General features: G+C 35.5%; 1 protein-coding gene across 2 annotated transcripts in view; it reads right to left on the reverse strand.

Annotated features, from left to right (window-relative positions):
• The window catches only part of SLIT2 (slit guidance ligand 2), a 375,009-nt gene that overhangs the window by 143,134 nt on the left and 212,763 nt on the right, over positions 1-19,112 (reverse strand). For both annotated transcript variants that reach the window (XM_030922577.1, XM_030922571.1), the window contains exon 5: positions 8,182-8,253. In XM_030922577.1, the coding sequence (XP_030778437.1) occupies positions 8,182-8,253 (72 nt within the window). The remainder of the gene's footprint in view (positions 1-8,181; positions 8,254-19,112) is intronic.

Raw genomic sequence — 19,112 nt, forward strand, 5'->3', positions numbered from 1 at the left:
AGCATCTCTCAATGTCTCAACAAAATTATTATAACTATGCTCCAATTTTGTATTGTTTTGTTTCATTTAAGGTGCTAGAAATAGTTTACTTCATGTTCACATTATTATTGTAAGATAGAAAACTCCAAAACTATAGTTGACTTAAGACACATCAAAATGGCTAAAATCAATATGAAGGAATAACAATTTTTCACTATTGTCAAGAAATCAAATAAAACATATAAACCACATGGGAGAAAAAGAATAAAAAAGCTCTACATATATGAGCGTGGTCTCTTCTCCCTCTTCCCATATATGTATAAACTTCAAGTCAATACAAATGTCTATATATACCAATATTTATGCCAATCATGGCTCTTAAAGAGTAGCCCCAGATACAAATTTTGATAGAGTATAAGAAAAATAAAAATCGATCCATATACATGTACATCCTTGACATAAGTTTCAGCAACTATATCCTTTACCTCTGCATAAAAGCAGATCAGTATTAACTTGAAAACTGGTAAAGAAAGCAATTAAGGTAAGGACCATGCTGAGGACCCCAAAGTAATTTACATTATGTGAGAATTTAATCCTTTTAAATCTTTCAGGCAACAATTTGCTATTCTCATAGGAATAAAGAATCTCAGTTTTCATAGGAATAGCCTATGGCATAAAGTTATGTAAGTTTGTCAATTTGGGGGGAAGAAGCAACAGAGAGCAGTTGTAGAGATGGGGGCGGGGATCCTGTTTTAACATCAATTGAGGGAAGGACAACTAAACTGGCATTAAGTCCTAGGAATTGTAAGTAAACTAATCAAAAGTGGTAGAAACTGAAAATGATAATAATAATTGCTAACATTTAATGAATTCATAGCGTATGGCAGGGTCTGTAGATACGTCATCTCATTATTCCTCATGATAACTTGGGAAGGAGAAATTAGCATCATCTGGATTTTGAGACTGTGAGGCTCACCGAAGTTCAATAAGTTATACATGGTAGATAGCAAATAGTCTGTGAAGTCTTCATTGGAATGTAGATGTATGTGTTGCCAGAACTCCCTCTCAATACATAGTGGGTCAGGAAAAAGACTCAGGAGCTTTTTGTTCTCCAAATGGGGGTTTCAGCTAAATCAGTGATGACTATGGAAGAGACCAGCAGAGGAAAAGTACTATAGAATGTCAGAAAAGACAGAGATTATTCTAGGCTGATGTAGTCATGAAATAAAGGGGGGAAAAACCCCAAAAACCTCAGATCCTTAAAAAATGGATACAGTCTAATTAGACAGAAAATAAAGTGGGTATTTCCTATGGAGGTAATGGGTCTATCAAAGAATAGTTGTGAGTAGAGGCACTACAATGTTCACAGTAAATATCTGCAACAGAGAGGCCATTCTGGCTTGAGCAAAGAGCTTCTGTACAGATTGAAGGGAAGAAGGGGCTAGGAGCCTGGGTCAAAGTCAGAATATTAGGACCAGTCAGAATGCCTAAAGAGACTGGATGTTACAGCATTTAATAATCATCTCTGCTCTTTCAGGAAAGAGTCTGTAATTCCCAGAGATACTGTAGAACTAGGCAACATTCTGCCTAGTTCTAGAGCTTTTGTATCTAGGATACTATAGATACTATAGAACTGGCAACATTCTGCCCTATTCCCAGGGTTTTGTCATAGTGTCTATAACAAAGGCACTTTAAAACAACTTTTTAAATAAACTGAATACTTTTAAACCATGTAGTAATGGGATAATAAACAATACTTTATGAAAAAAATCTGGCAACCTTGTTAAAATTATCTAATGAGAATATAAACTAGAGGTCATAATTCAATTAGCAGGCTATTACATAAGTTCAGGGGTTACAAAGTGTGCTGTTCAGTGTTAAAGGTGCAAAAAATCAAAGGTCCATTCTGTCTTATGAGATTATATAGCAGCCACGGAACGATTATGCCAATTCATATTTTGTAAATACGTGAATTGGATTCTCAATTACTGAATCAGACTGTCTTGTCTTTTGTGTTATTTTGTTTTGTTCTAGAAAGGATTTATGAAGAAATATTGTTAGATTACATTTTTACATGACAAAATGCATTATTGAAGAAAAACTGCTGAAAGCACTCTGAAGACAAAGCAAAACGCAAACATGGAGAGGTTATTGGTAGCAAACTTCATCATAGTTGTTGGGGATTATCACAATTCATTGTCCTTTCAGAGGGAGTGCAACCAGGCAAAATACAGGACCACGGACAGTTCCCATAGTACTGATGGGGACTTCTGCTGAGCTACTAATTTTTCTTTTATATATGAATGCCTGAGACAACCCCTTTTTATTTAGGTACATAGGAAATGAAGGTAAGTTTCATTTCAGAAAGGCAATAAAAAACCTTACCTTCATTTACTATCTATCTAAGTAAAAAGCCCTCCCTACAGGTTTGTCCAGAAGGTTCTATACCACACTGAAGACCTATTTAAGAGTAAGGATAGCAATCCCTATGGATGAGAAACCAACCTACCATTTACAGTCTCTTCAGCTTCAGGTTTACTGAAAATACTCTAGGAAGGAGCTAGGGGCATGGACATTTACAGTTTCAATCTGATACCAACGGATTTGAAATAAAATCCAAGAAATTAAACAGAAAAACTAACAGATTAAAGAAGACACTTTGCAATTATGACTTAACTTACATGACAAACCTAATGAGGTCTTGCCTTTGCCTGGTAAAATTTACATACCCTCTTTTCTCTGTTTGTTACATGCTGATTCTATATCAAGTGAGCAACCCTTGCTCTCTCATCATTAGGAATTATGTAGATGACAGTGAAAACTAGAAAAGAGATATTTAAAGTGAGAAAAAAAATTTAAAATATGATGAAATATGTAAGTATCTCTGTGTATCTGGGATAGAACTGTGAGTTTTCCTTCTATGGGTTCTAATGGATCCATCGATACAAAACTTGAAAATGACCGAGTTCTAACAGAAAAACAAAATTTCTAACTGATGTAAATAGCTCTGTAACAAAACATAGATGAACTGTCTCTATCCTATTTGCCAAATCATTTTATGTTAATAAATAATGTATTCCAAATTGGGCGACTTCTTTCCTAAAATGTCATAGGAATATATATATTTATTGTCCAAATGATATTTTTGCTTACCTAAAGAGAATCATGCTGAATCATCCTGTGACTCAAAACCTTGTCTAAAAAGTAATGCATGTACAAAAAAGAATACAAATATTTTCCCCAACATATTTTTTTACCAAGAAGCACTTTGTTCCTGGAAAAGGATTATAAGACTCATAACAGACATAGAGTTAATGGAATTGAGATAATGCAAGCAAGTTGGAAAGAGATATATTTATTTATGAAGAAAGAATAGTAAAGTTTCATTGGAATAGAGGATGCACTTTGTGGATGTATGGCAAAATTAAAGAAGCAAAAAGCAGGGGTGGTTTATTTCACATAGTACATTTAAAATACATCTTATTTGAATTTAATTAATTTAAGTAATCATACTGAACTCACTAAAAAACTAATGGTAAACTAAATTAGATTTTGTTTTTGTGATGTGACTAAAAACTAGTGATCTAGGTAATTTTAAAGTTTATATATTTGTATCTTTTTTCTTTAATCTTAGGATAACTATAAGTAAGAATGTTTTATCATAAAAACAAAAGACTTTTGAAATATTCTGGTACTTACTAAGTACTATAAATTCTTCAAGAATAAGCTCATAATTCTTGGCAGTAAAGTGAGATTTAATTTTAATATTTTTCTAAATGATCAATTAATGGAAATGCTTAATAGATACTTGAAAACAAATCAGTGGCACAATGTAACATGATCCTGTTCCAGATTTGTTTAGAAGGCAGAAAAGGCTTTACTGCGTCAGTATTAAGGCTTTTTAAATATATATGCATATTTCTAAAGAAAATTTTCAAAAATATTGGTTTTATTTTGGTAAAGCATCAGTTGATAATGATATGCTATCAATACTTTAGTTGATATTTGGTTTGGGACTTTAAAAACACAAATGTAAATCCTAATTATAAACATTATAATTTAGCTGATATTTTCATATGATCTTGTTATTCTCATAGTATACCTCACTGTCTAAAATGTCAGGGGAAAAAGTAGCTTAAATTGTGGCTGGAGAAAATAAGGTAGCAAAATAAAATGTAAAAAAATTTAATCCAATTAAGAAATGAATAGAGAGAAGCAAAAAAGTTATGAGAGGTCCTCCCTGGAGATGTTTAAGAGCAAGATAAATGTCCATCTGTTTAGAATAGTTTCAGTGTGGCTTGCCTGGAGGAAGGGGAATGAGATCTGCTAATCTGCAAAATTTCCACAGCATCAATTCCGTATTGTTGGGATACCGCCTTGAGCATATTTAGACAATCCACAAGATTAAAGCAAATGCTTTTAGTGAAAATCTTGTGAACGCTGGAATTTGCTCTAAGGCCTTTATGTGGTAAATCCCATAAACCTGTTATAGTGCATCAGACTGGGCTTTTACATAGTGCTCTACAAAATATGGCCTGAGCAACTTCTTTTTTCTCTTTTACTCTCTGAATAACCCTGAACAGTAGCCACGATGGCACCACGCAGGGTTTTTCAACTTGTAAATGGACATACTAGAAAGATACATGGGAGGAAGTACTGTACCTTCTTCTTACCCAAATACTAATAATATTAATAATGCTAATATTAATGGAAATTTATTGAGTCATGACGATGACTTATGTTCACCAGTTTCATAATAATAGTAATTAAAATTTACCCTCCATTTTAATAAATTTTACCAGATAGCCTTCCTAAGTTTTAGTGATAAAACTAAACTTCATACAAACCCCATGAGATTGGAACTTTTTTTTGAACAATGTATTTTGAACTATTTTTTAATTCTAGAAAATGCCTTTTAATGTAAAATTTTGATAATATTGCAGCTGTGATCCTAATTCATAAAATAAACCTATACATTCATTGTGATATTTGAATATTTCCCTCATTGTCTTTCACATTGTTACATGGAAGGCAATGAGAACAGTGGGAATAAATTGTTCTTTTGATCAACATCATTCATTATCCACATAGTTTCTGAAGCCTCCTTTCTTCTGTAGAAACATAAGCTTCCAAAGTTGAAATAATGTAGATGCCACAATACTCAGCTCCCCCCATATTCAGATCCCTATAATTCTTACCACTGCTGCTATTCAGGATACATACTGCTTTGCCTTTAAGAAACAGGGATGACCAGGTGCATAATCCCAGCACTTTGTGAAGCCAACACGGGTGGATCATTTGAGGTCAGGAGTTCAACACAATCCTGGCCAACTTGATGAAACCCCATCTCTACTAAAAATACAAAAATTATCCAGGTGTGGTTGCAGGCACCTGTAATCCCAGCTACTCAGAAGGTTGAGGTGGGAGAATCGCTTGAACCTGGGAGGGAGAGGTTGCAGTGAGCCAAGATTGTGCCACCACACTCCAGCCTGGGTGACAGAGTAAGACTCTGTCTCAAAAAAAAAAAAAAAACCAAAAAAACCCCAAAAACTGGGGTTGGGCACATTCCATCCCTTACATTATGCATGCACACATACACACACACAGAGTGCACTGCACTATGGTTTTGCTCATCCAATCTAACCATTCCCTGATAACTTCAAGTGATATTTTTCTCTTTCCTAGCACCTGCAGCCCTTAATGTCTTGTTCAAAAATCAAGGTCTTGTGTATATTCATTTAGTACTTTCTAGTATATTTTCTTTTTTCATTTTGTAACTTCATGTCAAAATGACTCATAAAAGAATAGTCATATCTAGTCAATATTGCTAATCCCTTCATTTTATACTTTCCTGTCTCCCCTTACAATGCATTTTTCAGGGTTAACTTTTAGCATTTGATTTGTCAAATACTTGCAAATGAAATACTGTATTTTCATAGCATTTTACTGTTTTGAAAGGTCTTTCATACATCTTTCCCTAATAACCATAACAAACCCAAATAACTATTGTTTACTTTATAAAAGTAAAAACTGGCCAGGCATGGTGGCTCACACCTGTAATCCCAGCACTTTGGGAGGCCGAGGAGGGTGGATCACCTGAGGTCAGGAGTTCGAGACCAGCCTGACCAACATGATGAAATCCCATCTCTACTAAATACAAAAAATTAGCCAGGCATGGTGGTGGGTGCCTATAATCCCAGCTCCTCAGGAGGCTGAGGCAAGAGAATCGCTTGAACCTGGGAGGCGGAGGGTGCAGTGAGCTGAGATTGCACCACTGCACTCCAGCCTGGGTGACACAGCGAGACACCATCTCAAAAAAAAAAGAGTAAAAACTAAGGCTTAATGAAGTTGACTAATTTGCTCATACTTGCAAGTCCAAAAAATAACAAAATGTTCTGAGACTCCAGTCTTAAACTCATCTAACCACATTAATAATTTAAAAAACTCATCTAACTGCATAAATGATAATAAAATATCTTTACATTTTGAGAAAAAATTATGCCTGTGTTGGAGAAAAGATTTGAAAACTTTGCTAAATCTCATTAGATAGAACACTGACTAGCCTCTGTTATCTCTTAACTTTTAAAATCACATGTTTTAAGGATAAATACAAAATATATAAAGAAAAATCCCATCATGACTGGTCCCTACTTCCATGCGTATCCTTAAATGTGGGAGGAGAGTCACTTGTTTACTTGGATTCCCTGAATATCTTTACTAAGAAGATTAAAAGCCACCTGTTTTAAGGAATTAGAGGTAATACTATTATAACATTGCAAATAGCATTACTAAGGGAGGGTCAACTGTAGCTATTGCCGTAGTTGTACAGCTAAGTGAAGGCAACTTAAGTAAGTGTACATAGGAATTCCTGCACACTGTTCTGGCCAGGAAGATCTGAATACCATGTATCATCGAGTCTGCCTGAAGACCTCCCGAAGCCCTAACTAGCAAAGGTAAAAAGAAAGCAAATAAAATCGTATTAAATTGAGCACCCATAAAAACCGACAGCAATTTAATGGCTTTATACATTTATACCTTAGAAGCTTGTAGTTTTCTGTCTTTACCTGTACATTTAGAAAGTACAAGTTTTAAAAAAATCATTCACATTAAGGAGAAGACATAGAGGCCAAAATCTGTGGCTTTATAAACAGTTGTCTTCTTTGACAACGGAAAACATCTGTCTTACTTTTGCTACCGAAAAAAAAAAAGGCATCGGATCCAACCATGGAGAATTCTGAATATAAGTTAATTCTTGAAAAAGTGCCTGCCCTGTTTATTACTAGCTAAGAAATATTAAATTCCTGACAGTTAATCTCAGCACACAGGGGCTTTTCTCCTTTATATTCCAAACTAACGTAAAAGCTAAGAAAAACATTTCTGTCCTAGGATTCATAGCCTATCGAAAACCATTGTTTTTAGAAGCTAATATAGCAGTTTAAAATTTAGAGAGTGATATATTGATATTACGATTGTCAATGAGATCTTAAATCTGATATGTACCTTTAGAAATATAGGCACTTTAAAAAATGCTTATAATTGAAACACCAGACTAAAGATTTATCAAAGGAAAATACAGAAATTCACTTTTAGTTTTTTAAAGGATGCTATAAATATATTCTTTCATGAGGATATGAAGGAAAACGTAAGAAAAACATTCACATAAAGGGAAATACTTAATTTTGTCTTTCTCATGCTTTTGGTATTTAATGAAAAGGGTGATCTTAAAACTCTGGAAAAAGTTGTAGCTCTAGGCTACAGGTGTCTCTAAGAAGAAAATATTATCACTATTTCCAGAAAAGAATAGTCTATATTCTCATAGTACTTCTAGTAATCTTGAAAATAGAACATGGCAGAACTGGCCCAACAATAAAACTAACACTTTTATTTCTAATAAACACCAACAGCAACTAAAAACATAGTTACTAAAGTAAGCTGACAGAAAAAGTGGGAAAAAAATCATAAATATCTGTGAATCAAATAACTTCACAGCTTTCAAAAGGTTAATCACAAGGATTAAAGAAGGAATTTAATGATGACTTGTTTCCAGACATCTTCTAGATGAGCATCTCGTCAAACAGCTTCTGAAAACCACTTACAACTTACTGTGACAAGGTCTCCTTTCTGACACTTTATTTAATATAAACTTGACTTTGAAAATAGATAGTAACTTAAAACACTATAAATTTAAAAATATATACTTACAAATTTTTAATGTCAACTGCCCCACGGAAAGCTTTTCTTGGGATTGCCTGAATTTGGTTTTCACTGAGATCACTGAAAACAACAACAACAAAAAGGATCACGTTAGAGAATATTATTTAAATATTATTTTAATCCAAATGTTTGAGAAGTTATAGGATACCAGAAAGAAAAAGAAAACCCTAAAAGGATCATAATTAAATCTATAGCATTATATGCAGTTTCTAATATAAATATTTTACATTTCTAATATAAATTAAAAAGTTGGAATAATGGCTTCTTGAAGTGTGCTTCTAGATCTTTAATTTTATAAGAAACTATAAAATACGATACTCATAAATTGAAGAGTCACTCTGTATCTGTGTAACAAAAACATTTCTTTAAAGAACAGTAAATTGTTCATAATTCAGTTTCAAGGGATTCTGAGGTTTTAGTAGTTTATATTTCTCCAACACCCCTGGTGTAACTTATAAAGTATATAAGAAAGCAGCCTCCTTAATTTCCCAGAGTGGAGTGGGTAAAAACTGATAAAACCTGGACAGTATGATTAAGTTTTCATAGTACTTCTAGTAATCTTGAAAATGGAACACGGCAGAACCGGCCCAACAATAAAAACTACAGTTTATGCATAAAATATTAATAGCAGGTTGATATAAAACCTTCTTTAAATAATTCTATTATAATCATAAACACAGACTGTCTATATTTGCATTTTAATTTAATTGAGAAATATGTTTTAATCACTGAACAAAGCACTCTGAGCTGGAAAGAGCAGTTTGTAAAAATCACTCATCTCATGAAAGGGATCATTATTTTTCCTTCAGAGAATTCCAACGCCAATTCTATAAGCTCACATAGTATTATTAGCCTTAACGAGTAGAATATAAATATGTATTCAAGAAATGTCAATGAAAGCAGAAAATTCTCATCTAGTTTTAAGTAACATTACCACATAGTAGAGTTAAAATATCAAACAAAATGAATTATTACAGCAACAATGATGGCATTAAAATTACCTTTAAAATTCTAGGATAACTGATGCTCACAAAGAAATACGAAGCTACTAACCACAGGTGCATATCAGATGAAAACAGAGCCATTTTCCAATATGAGGAGGCATATTGGACAGATTCATCCACATCCTCTCCCCCACTGCTGCTTATGATCTGAGTTTCTTGTTCATACACTTGTGATCGCACAATAGAGAGAGAGAGAACTGGCAGATACAGAGATTTAGTGTGTGGTCTTGACCTTATTAGCACCAAGTTTTAAGCAACGAAGATTTGCATTTACATCTCAATATCCTCAGTGTTCAAATAAAAAAGTTTGCTAAGCAATTCGTAAAATCTATACTAGTCTATCTAAAGAGGAAATGTCTATAGCACAACAAATTATTTCAAACAATAAATTTACAAAATGTGCTTATGTAGGAGTTAAGGCAGCCATCCACTTCCTTAGTGATGTAGCCTGTTACTGTTTTCAATAGTTTCAGTATATCCCTACGAGTAATAATCCTTCATTTCCTTAAAAACTGCTTATTTCTCCAATTTGCCATTGATTTAGACTGACTTTCTCCCTTTGCTTAATTACATCAAGTTAAGAATATTTAACAATATATTTTTAAAAACCTTGATGACAGAAAGTGTTAGAGAAAGCAACAGAACAAAGAGAAAGCAGAAAGATATAGGAGACATAAAAATAAGTAATAAGAAATGAGGAGGAAAACATTGCATTCAAGAAAATTTGAATCTGTTTACAATGCCTCCTGAAAACTATTTAGTAGTGTTTCTACTGTTATATCTTCACCAATTCCATGTTTTCTAATCGCTTATAATTTTCCACTTCGAAGACAAAAAAAAAATGCCTTTAAGAGTGTGTAGATGAATGAAAATGGCAGAGGTGTTTGCTCCAGACTTTGCTCCTAGGCTCTGCAGCCTTCCCCTTCCCAACAGCTGGGGCTACGTCATTCCCCACCTATAGCTTCAGTTCTGCTCAGTCCCTATGCACGGTTTTGTCTTAGAGTAACGGAAGTAGAGTGGGCTGGGCAGAAAGTCAGGGAGATGATTTTAGGTGTTTTGTAGAAAAAACAGCGAAATGCACAGTCAGAATGCCATTCCTTCTAAATTTGATTTTAGTCCTTCAAATTACCTTGACAGAATCCTAGGGCATCAAATATCTAAATCCTGCTAATAGATTTTTTTTTTTTTTTTTTGCAAAAGTGTGAGAGTGGCTTGCTCAGAGCCTCCTTATTCTCTTAAGGCTAATGGTTTATGTGTGGCTGTCCCCTGAGTAGATGGCTCCACAGGCCACACTATGGGGTCTCAGTTCTGATGCCAAGGAATAATTACGGATCCCAGACTCCTTCAGTTAAGTGGGCCATGTGCACCCAGAGCAGGAGGAAGAAACTAACACATTTTTAGTACCTACTACATGCAATAGTTGCTTTTTAAGAGAAATTATTACCTTAAACTCTATTTCCTTTATTCCTCATAACCACCTTGTAAAATAGATACTGTTTCCTGGTTTTACAGGAAAGGAAACTGAGCTTCAGAGATGTTAGGTCTTTGTGCTAAACAATGAGACAAATTGTTAAAATAAGTATGTGGAAAATATAGGTAAATATTTAGTCAAGATTTAGGGATTTCTAAAGATGATTTCAGGAATCTCAGTATGTCCTTCCTATAGTCTGGAATTTAGAAGGCTTTTTTTCCCCTAACTCATCCTAGACTCTGACTTATTGTCATTTGCAAAATGATGCATTAGACTATGTTTGAACAATGATCTATATTTTCTATATACAGTCAACCGAAGGTTAGCAGTTATCTCAGTCCAACATATTGTTATTTAATATCTCCTCTACGTTGCAAGGGCTACTGAGTTGGGTAAGGCCAATTTCCTGTCTTCAGGAATTTTCAAATCGAGTGAAGATGAGGCGAATAGCCAAACAGAAGGAGGAATACAGTGAATTCCAAATATATATATATATATATATATAGAGAGAGAGAGAGAGAGAGAGAGAGAGTCAAAAAAGCAAGAAAGCACTTGGAATAAGAAAAAAAAAGATAATGTGGATCATGTGAATGTGTCAACATATAAAAGCAGGTGGACAGGGCAGAATAGCAAAAACCAGGGCATGCAAAAAGTACACTCTGTACTTTTTATGCCAGTAGTTTGCAGTCTGGTTTTCTAGGAGGGTACAACATATGCAGTGGAATAACAGGAGAAGGGGTGGAAGGGACAAATCAATGGTGTGCTGAGTGAGACATTACTGACAGCAGTGCATTGTTCTGTGAATTGTGTGGAATGAGCAAAATGAGTCAGAACTACTGAGTCAGTGGATGGAGATGCCAAGGGAGGAGTCTGTAATTATATCACTAGGTAATAGAGTGTAACAGTGTGTTTCAGAGGAAGAAAATGGCTTGACTGGAGTTGATTTTTTGGAAGACTAATCTGGAAATTGAGTTTCAGACTTTTTCATACCAACTGGGGAATGCATTCTTATTTCAGCAGACAATGGTGTGGAGAGGAAAGTGATAGTCGGGAGGAGGACACGGGTTTTTCCTTAGATTAACTAAACTGGCTATGGAATTTAGGACAGATACATGGGGTGAAAGGTTCAAATTTAGTTATATTGAATTTGGAAGTCTAGATAAAGACTTATACGACAGCTGGGGAAAAGACAGTGAGAACCTAAAGCAACCATCAACCATCAATTCAATGCTTCCTTACACTGGGACAGTTAGTGCATGAGACATATCCATACTATAAACAGAAAAAATAGAGAAGACCAAGAGTGATATTAGGGATGCATGAAGAACCAAAACTTAGACGTGGATTGCATGTGAAGATGGATTAGGTAAGGGACAGAGACGTCACAGAGGTCACTTTGAAGTTAGATGAGAGGACCATTAACGAAGTTGGGAAATCAAAAGGGCAATTTGGAGTGCGAATTATGATTATGGTTTTGAAAATTCTTTAAATCTAGTTGGAGAGATGTGATATACATATAGATATAGATATGTATATATACATACATATGTATCACAGTTTGAGGACAATGAAAATAGTTTATGGTAAGCAAATTATAAGTGGTATCTAAGAAAGATAATCAAGGAGACAGATCAAAGAAGGAACAGTCATTGGTGGCTTGGTTGACCCAGGCCACTTTTCAAATAAAATGAGATCTTATGTGAAAGTTGTTTAAAACTGATTAAGCTTGGTAATTCTCAACCTTCAATGCTGACGGAAGAGGTGGGACGTGGTGGGCAGCAGGAATGGAAGGAGGGAGGCAGCTTGTCAGAGCAATTGAGAACACTGACTTCAGGGCCAGATTATCTGAGATTAAATTCTAGCTCTACCATTTATTAGTCATGTGACCTTGGGTCACAGTGCTTACCATCACTGTGCCTTAGTTTCTTCATCTATAAAATGAAACAATACTAGTTCCTATTTCATAGGATTGTTAGGTGGATTCAATGAGTTCATACTTTTAAATTGTTCAAAAACAACTTGGCACATAGTAGGGACTACAGAGGTGATTTATTCTACTTGGAGACTCTTTTATGTGCTCCTGAGTATACCTGCTAAATTCCCCAACGATCGCTGTAGTCGATGTGAGACATTTCTGATGGGAGTGTACTGTTCTGTGAACTGTGTGGAATGAGCAAAATGAGTCAGAACTACTGAGTCAGTGGGATGGAGGAGTTTGTAATTATATCACTAGCTAATAGAGTGTAAAAATGTGTTTCAGAGGAAGGAAATGGCTTGACTGGGGTTGATTTTTTAGGAAGATTAATCTGGAAATTGAGTTTCAGAGCAGGCAGGGAAAATGGGCAGAGAACTGTTATCAGGCAGTGTGTCAGAGAGTCAGTGGGTCTCCAGTGAAGTAGGCAATGTTTTTAGAGAACACTACGTAATAAAGTTAGGAGTTAGCATCTGGTGCAAATGTAAAATCTTCAGTGGAAGTTAACATGGGTGTCTTCTCAGGGAGCGCTTACAGCCATTCAAGTTTGCTGAGTAAGCAAGTAACAATGGAAGAAGTGTTTGGAAAAGAGGAGCATGCTAACAATGCACAGGATATTGGGGAGTTAGGATTGAAGACAAGAAAACTAGGTTAGTTTTGTTAAGAGGATACTGCAAATGCTCAGGCATGATACTATAGAATTTTCCAAAGAAATTAAAAATACTGAGCACCTTAAACTTGAAAACCTGGTTTATTCATTTTTTAAGATCACAGAGAAATGAGGGGAGCTGGAAAGACTTCCCCATTCTAAGCTCATCCCAAAGAAAAGATATGAAGAGGGTGAATGTAAGCATTTTCAAATAGGAAAGGTATTAATTCCTGGTATTTGACCAATTGGAAAGATACAGGCCTCCCGGAGCCAAGTCTGAAAAGTGTCTTACTGGCCAGTCATGAAACCATGGAGATTCCCATTTTAGACCCTCCCCCTTCTACTATATCCAATTCATTCCCAAAAGCACCCCAGCACTGTCCCCAGTCAAGTCCCTTTCTCCATTCTCCAATGCCATGGTCACTGGTAGAAACTTCGTCAACACTCTTCATCAATGACTGAGACTCCAAACTGATCTCTCTGCTTTGACTTATGATTCCTTCCAAGGCATCTCCCACACTAGTACCAGAATTATATTTCCAAATTTGAGTTTATATCAAAATATGTCTTCCTGAAGTCTTCTCATCTCAGTTAAGGACACACCATCCATATCAACATTCAGACCAAAAACTCTAGAGTTCTCACTGATATATCACAATCTTCTACAATCTATGTCCAAACCACTAGCAAATCCTCTCAGCTCTATTTTCAAAATATATCCAGAATCTGACCTACCAGCACCTCTCGTCCTCTGATCGCACCTACCATCTCATCTTGTCTGAGTTACCTAATAGTCTCCCAACCATCTCTTTGCTTCTGCCCTTGCCTTCCTAGAGCCACATCTAGTCACATCTCTGATGAAAACTAGAGATATCTTGCCTCATTACAAAGAAAGCTCAAAGTGTCATATAAGTTTACAAATCCACCCCCAAAAACTCTGGTCAGCACACTCTTTTTGACCTTATCTATTTTTACCCTTCCTTTCACCCTCTCTATTTCAGTCACATTGGCCTCCTTAGAGTTACCTGCAAGCTCTCATTCTCTTACTTCAGGATCTTCCTTGATACCTGCTGTGACTCTCTTTCCACCTCATTCTTTCACTCATGAATTTCATGCTCTTAATTCACCTTTTATATGATCTTCCAAATCATTCAGCTTTTGTACATTCTCTTTTTGCCTCAAGCACCTACTTCCTATCACCATGAGATGGAGAATTAAACATTGTTCAAGATGCAGACAACTCCTCAGCTGAGCCTAGTGCTAAAATCTCCATAACCTAACCTAGTGCTAAAATCTCCATAACCTTTGATGCTGTGCAAAGTATTAAGCCTCTCTCTCCATTTGCGTATCTGTAAGATGAACTCATATAAATATATCTTAGAATTGTTTTCCATAATTACAAATAAGGTTTGTATTAACAACATAAATTAGTATTTGCATCATTAGATAATAAAATTATTACATAATTATTTTCATTATTGGGGAGCCCCTTGTTCCCTCTTTTGAACTCTTAAGGTGACTTGTGCTGTTATTTAGTATAATTCTGTTATTTAAGTTGACATTTTTAGGTTTCACATACAAGTGAGATCATGTGGAATTTGTCTTTCTGTACCTGGCTTATTTCACTTAACATGATGTCCTCCAGGTTCTAAAAAAGTCGATCTCATAAAAGTAGAGTTTACAATGGTGCCTACCTGATCTCATAGAAGTAGAGGGTAAAATGGTGCCTACCAGGGGCTGGGGCGGTTAAGGTGAAGTGGGTTGGGGAAATGTTGGTCAAATAATACATATTTACAATTACATAGGAGGAATAAGTTCCAGAGATCTACTGTACAGCAGGGTGACTATAGTTAATGACAATATATCATATTCTTGACAAACGCTAAGAGAGTGGATAAGGTTCTCAGTACAGAAACGATGACTATGTGAGGAAGTGATTTGTTAATCAGCTGATTTAAACATTTCACAATGTATATATACTTCAAAATATCATGTTTGCAATGAATATCTACAAATTTATGTTAATGTTTAAAATAAATAAATTTGAAAAAAATAGTTTTAATTGAATTCCTTTCCTAAATAACTTTCTCTCCTGTTAGATGATATGATAAACAAAGGCAGGGATGTTAATTCATATTATTTCTGCAGAATTACTGGCATATGGTAGTACACCATTGCCAAATGTTTGTGCAAGGAAGACATGGAAAGAAAAAGAAAAAAGTCATGGCAAGGCGCAGCGGCTCACACCTGTATCTTAGCACTTTGGGAGGCCTAGGTGGGTGAATCACCTGAGGTCAGGAGTTCGAGACCAGGCTGGCTAATATGGTGAAAACCTGTCTCTACTAAAAGTACAAAAATTAGCTGGTCATGGTGACGAGCACTTGTAATCTCAGCTACTCGGGAGGCTGAGGCAGGAGAATCACTTGAACCCCGGGGGGTGGGTGGAGGTTGCAGTGAGCCAAAATTGTGCCACCTTACCCCAGCCTGGGTGACAGAGCAAGACTCCATCTCAAAAAAAAAAAAAAAAAAAAAAAAATTACAAAACTTGGCAACTTGCAGGATGTAAAGCAAGGGAGACTTCTGTTAAGTAGGTCTGTGGTTTGAGGCCTGATAAGTAACAAAATCTGGCATTATAGACATAACCAGGGGAAATGAGGAAAGAAAACTGGACTTCTGAGAGGACTTTTAAACATAATGGTATCAAGGCAACACAGGAGAGGAGAATGGCAATGTTTTATAAAATGTTGGAGATAAGAGACTACAGCTCAATAAAGGGATCAGAGACAGAAACACAGATTAAAGTCTTTGTATCATGGTGGGAACTGAACTACACGCTGCATACATAAATCTCCTTTCAGGTGATATACATCAACACATTTCAGATTTGCAGGTTATTATCCCCAAGAAACTTATGCTTGGTTTACTCAAGATTTTAATATTTGCAAGTGAGAAAGTAAGCTGTGGTCTTTCCTCACCCTCACTCCTATTTTCTCATTCATGTATTCAAAAGCATTTATTGATAGCATAAAATCTGATGTGATCATTGCTTTATGATAATTCTGTTTCTTTCAGGGTATGTTTTTATCACCACCTTGGCTGCTGCTTCTTGATTTATATGCGTCTCTTCTACATATGTCTTTCCTCTTGCAAATCTTAATAAAATTTGATATGGAATAAGTACTGTGAGCATTCTTTGTTGGATGTATGAATGAGTTCTTTTTAGGGATTATTGGGGCTGTTCCTCCACCAAATTGTTTTTTTTTTCTCCCACTGGAAACCCTCAGGAACTTCTAGTTCTCAGCAACTGAAGTTTTGTTGAACACAGTAATAATAATCTCTTTCATCTAATCTCTAATATGTCTTGATCCCAGCACGTCTTGCTGTTAATAAAAAGTGTCAATAACTTACTGACAATAACTGTAAAATTCCACGGATAGAAGTGTGAAAAAGTATGCACTTTAGAACTGATAAAATAAGGTAATACTCAAAGTTAACATTTATTGAGCAACTACTAACTTCCAGGGAATACACTTTATTGTTTCTATAACCAAGTCAGGATGTATTCTCTTATTTTTATTTTGGAGATGAGGAACTGGGGTTTGGAGAGGTTACATTATTTACCTGTGGTCATACAGCTAGTAAGCAGTGGGGCTGGGATTTGAACTTCCTCTATTGTTTCTCAAACCTCCTATTCTCAAGCACTGCTATCCTGCTTCTTACAGGAGGTAGATTCTATAGAGGTCTGGCTCTCTGGTATTACAGTTCAATCACCCTGGACCTGTGTTTTCAAAATGTTATTTGAAGATCACCCATAAAAAATATCTAGGGACATTGTTTTAAAAAACAGACTTCTGAGCGCCACTCCAGAAATATTAAGTGGAATTGCTAGGAAAGAGGTCCAGGAATCTATATTTTTAACAAGTTTGCCTGGTAACTGTTATGCCCACAGTCTTCAAACCCCATGTTAGTAACCCATTGGAACTCCTCTGATAAATGGTACCTTCTAGCTTTTTTTTTTTTTTTTTTTTTTTTTTTTTTTTGGTTTACAAACATGGCATTTGTTTATTTGCATCTACTTGGAAGTTGCAAATGCCAACAGAAAATAAAAACTAGGAAGCCCCATTAAAGCCAAGAAGAGTGTATACACTCTCTGGACAAAGGAGAGAGCTGGATGAGAAAGTCCACTATTTTATAATATGAAATTTACCATTTCACCCATTTGGAAGTGTACACTTCACTGGTATTAAGTACATTCACACTGCTGTGTGACCATCAAAGCCGTTCTTTTTGAGAGGTCACTCTAAAACCTCTTTTTTGCCTAATGTGTACTGGGACAGGTCTGGAACAGATAAGTTTGAAAAGAAATCCTTGGCTGCACTCCACAAAAATTAAAACAGGTGACCAAGTGATCTTAGCCAAGTTACTGAGATTCTTTGACTCATGTTTCATTTTCTCTAACTAGGAAAAATAATACCAACCACTGCTGCATCATGGTTCCCATGAAGATCAAATGCTCCGATCTATTCCTTGTGAAGGTATGAAGTGCTTCATCAGAGCACACAAAGGTACTGGCCTATCTTACTTTCTGCACTTCCATTCATTCAATTTAGCTCACTTCAAGAATTATTTACGAAGGCAGTATGGGCCGAACACACTTAGAAATGAAAAGATAAAAATAGCATAGTCCCTGCTCTCAAGAAGTTCAGATCCAGAAAGGAAAAGTAGACAGGTGAAGTGATCATTATGCCACTGCACTGATTAAAATAAAAATCAGTAAGAAAATATGGAAAGTCCTGAAATAATAAAGGAAGAAATGTACTCTAGTATTGCTTGAAGTGTTGGGGATGGCAGATGATCATCAAAAATGACCTTGCAATAGAGTTTCAGTTTATATATACGATATCTTTAGTATCTATACATTTTTTCTTGCCAAGGCTTTGCACATGCTTCTCTCCCTGCTTGGAATATTCACATGATGTCCTTTAATTGGTTAATCCTCCTACTCATCCTTCGGGGTGGGGCTTGAACATTCTCTTTTGTAGCACTTTTCTTTGAAATGTGTTAATACTGGAGTAGTTTTCCTTCCTTGCACCCTGGTAGAATAATATACTCAATTGATAGCATACTGGATTGTAATCATTGGCTTCCTTGTTGACATATTCCCATAAGAGTTGAAATTTCCCTAGAGGCAGTGAAAACTTCAACATTGTATCCTCCGTGCCTGATGCAATGCCTGGTTGTGGTCAATAAAACATGAAATTAAAATGCCCATCAATGATTAGAAAATTGGTGTTATAATTATGGACATTACAACCCTCAATAAAATTACTTATTTACCAGGTACTTGATGTCTTTCTTAGGGAATATTATATGAAAATGTCATCTGATACTCTGGTAAATTAAAACAATGATGACTTGCTCTTTGGTTCCCTAAGATATGGTAGAGATATTTTTTTTTTTCATGATCTAAATATCTTCAATGAAATCAGGTAAGACAAAGGTGATGTCAAAGTTGTGTTAATATAAGTTAATATAAGTACCATGAATTTTAAGTGGTAAACAGTCTTTGAAAGCTTTTATTCAGCCTAAACTATAGTCTCAGTCTCAGTCTCAACTGATGGACTTTAACATCCTTTAATTCTCTCAATACTGTGTCCAGGGATGTGTGTGAGTTTCATATTTAGTCAACATAGTATGGATACTAACCAGAAAATAATCATTTCCTGAATACCTGACTCCATGACTTTGTGTCAGGAATTGCATTACTGATTTATGAAGACGCATAAAAAATGTGATCCTATTTTTCTCATCAAAATGACTGCA

Source organism: Rhinopithecus roxellana, chromosome 2, assembly GCF_007565055.1.
Source record: "Rhinopithecus roxellana isolate Shanxi Qingling chromosome 2, ASM756505v1, whole genome shotgun sequence".
NCBI lineage: Eukaryota > Metazoa > Chordata > Mammalia > Primates > Cercopithecidae > Rhinopithecus > Rhinopithecus roxellana.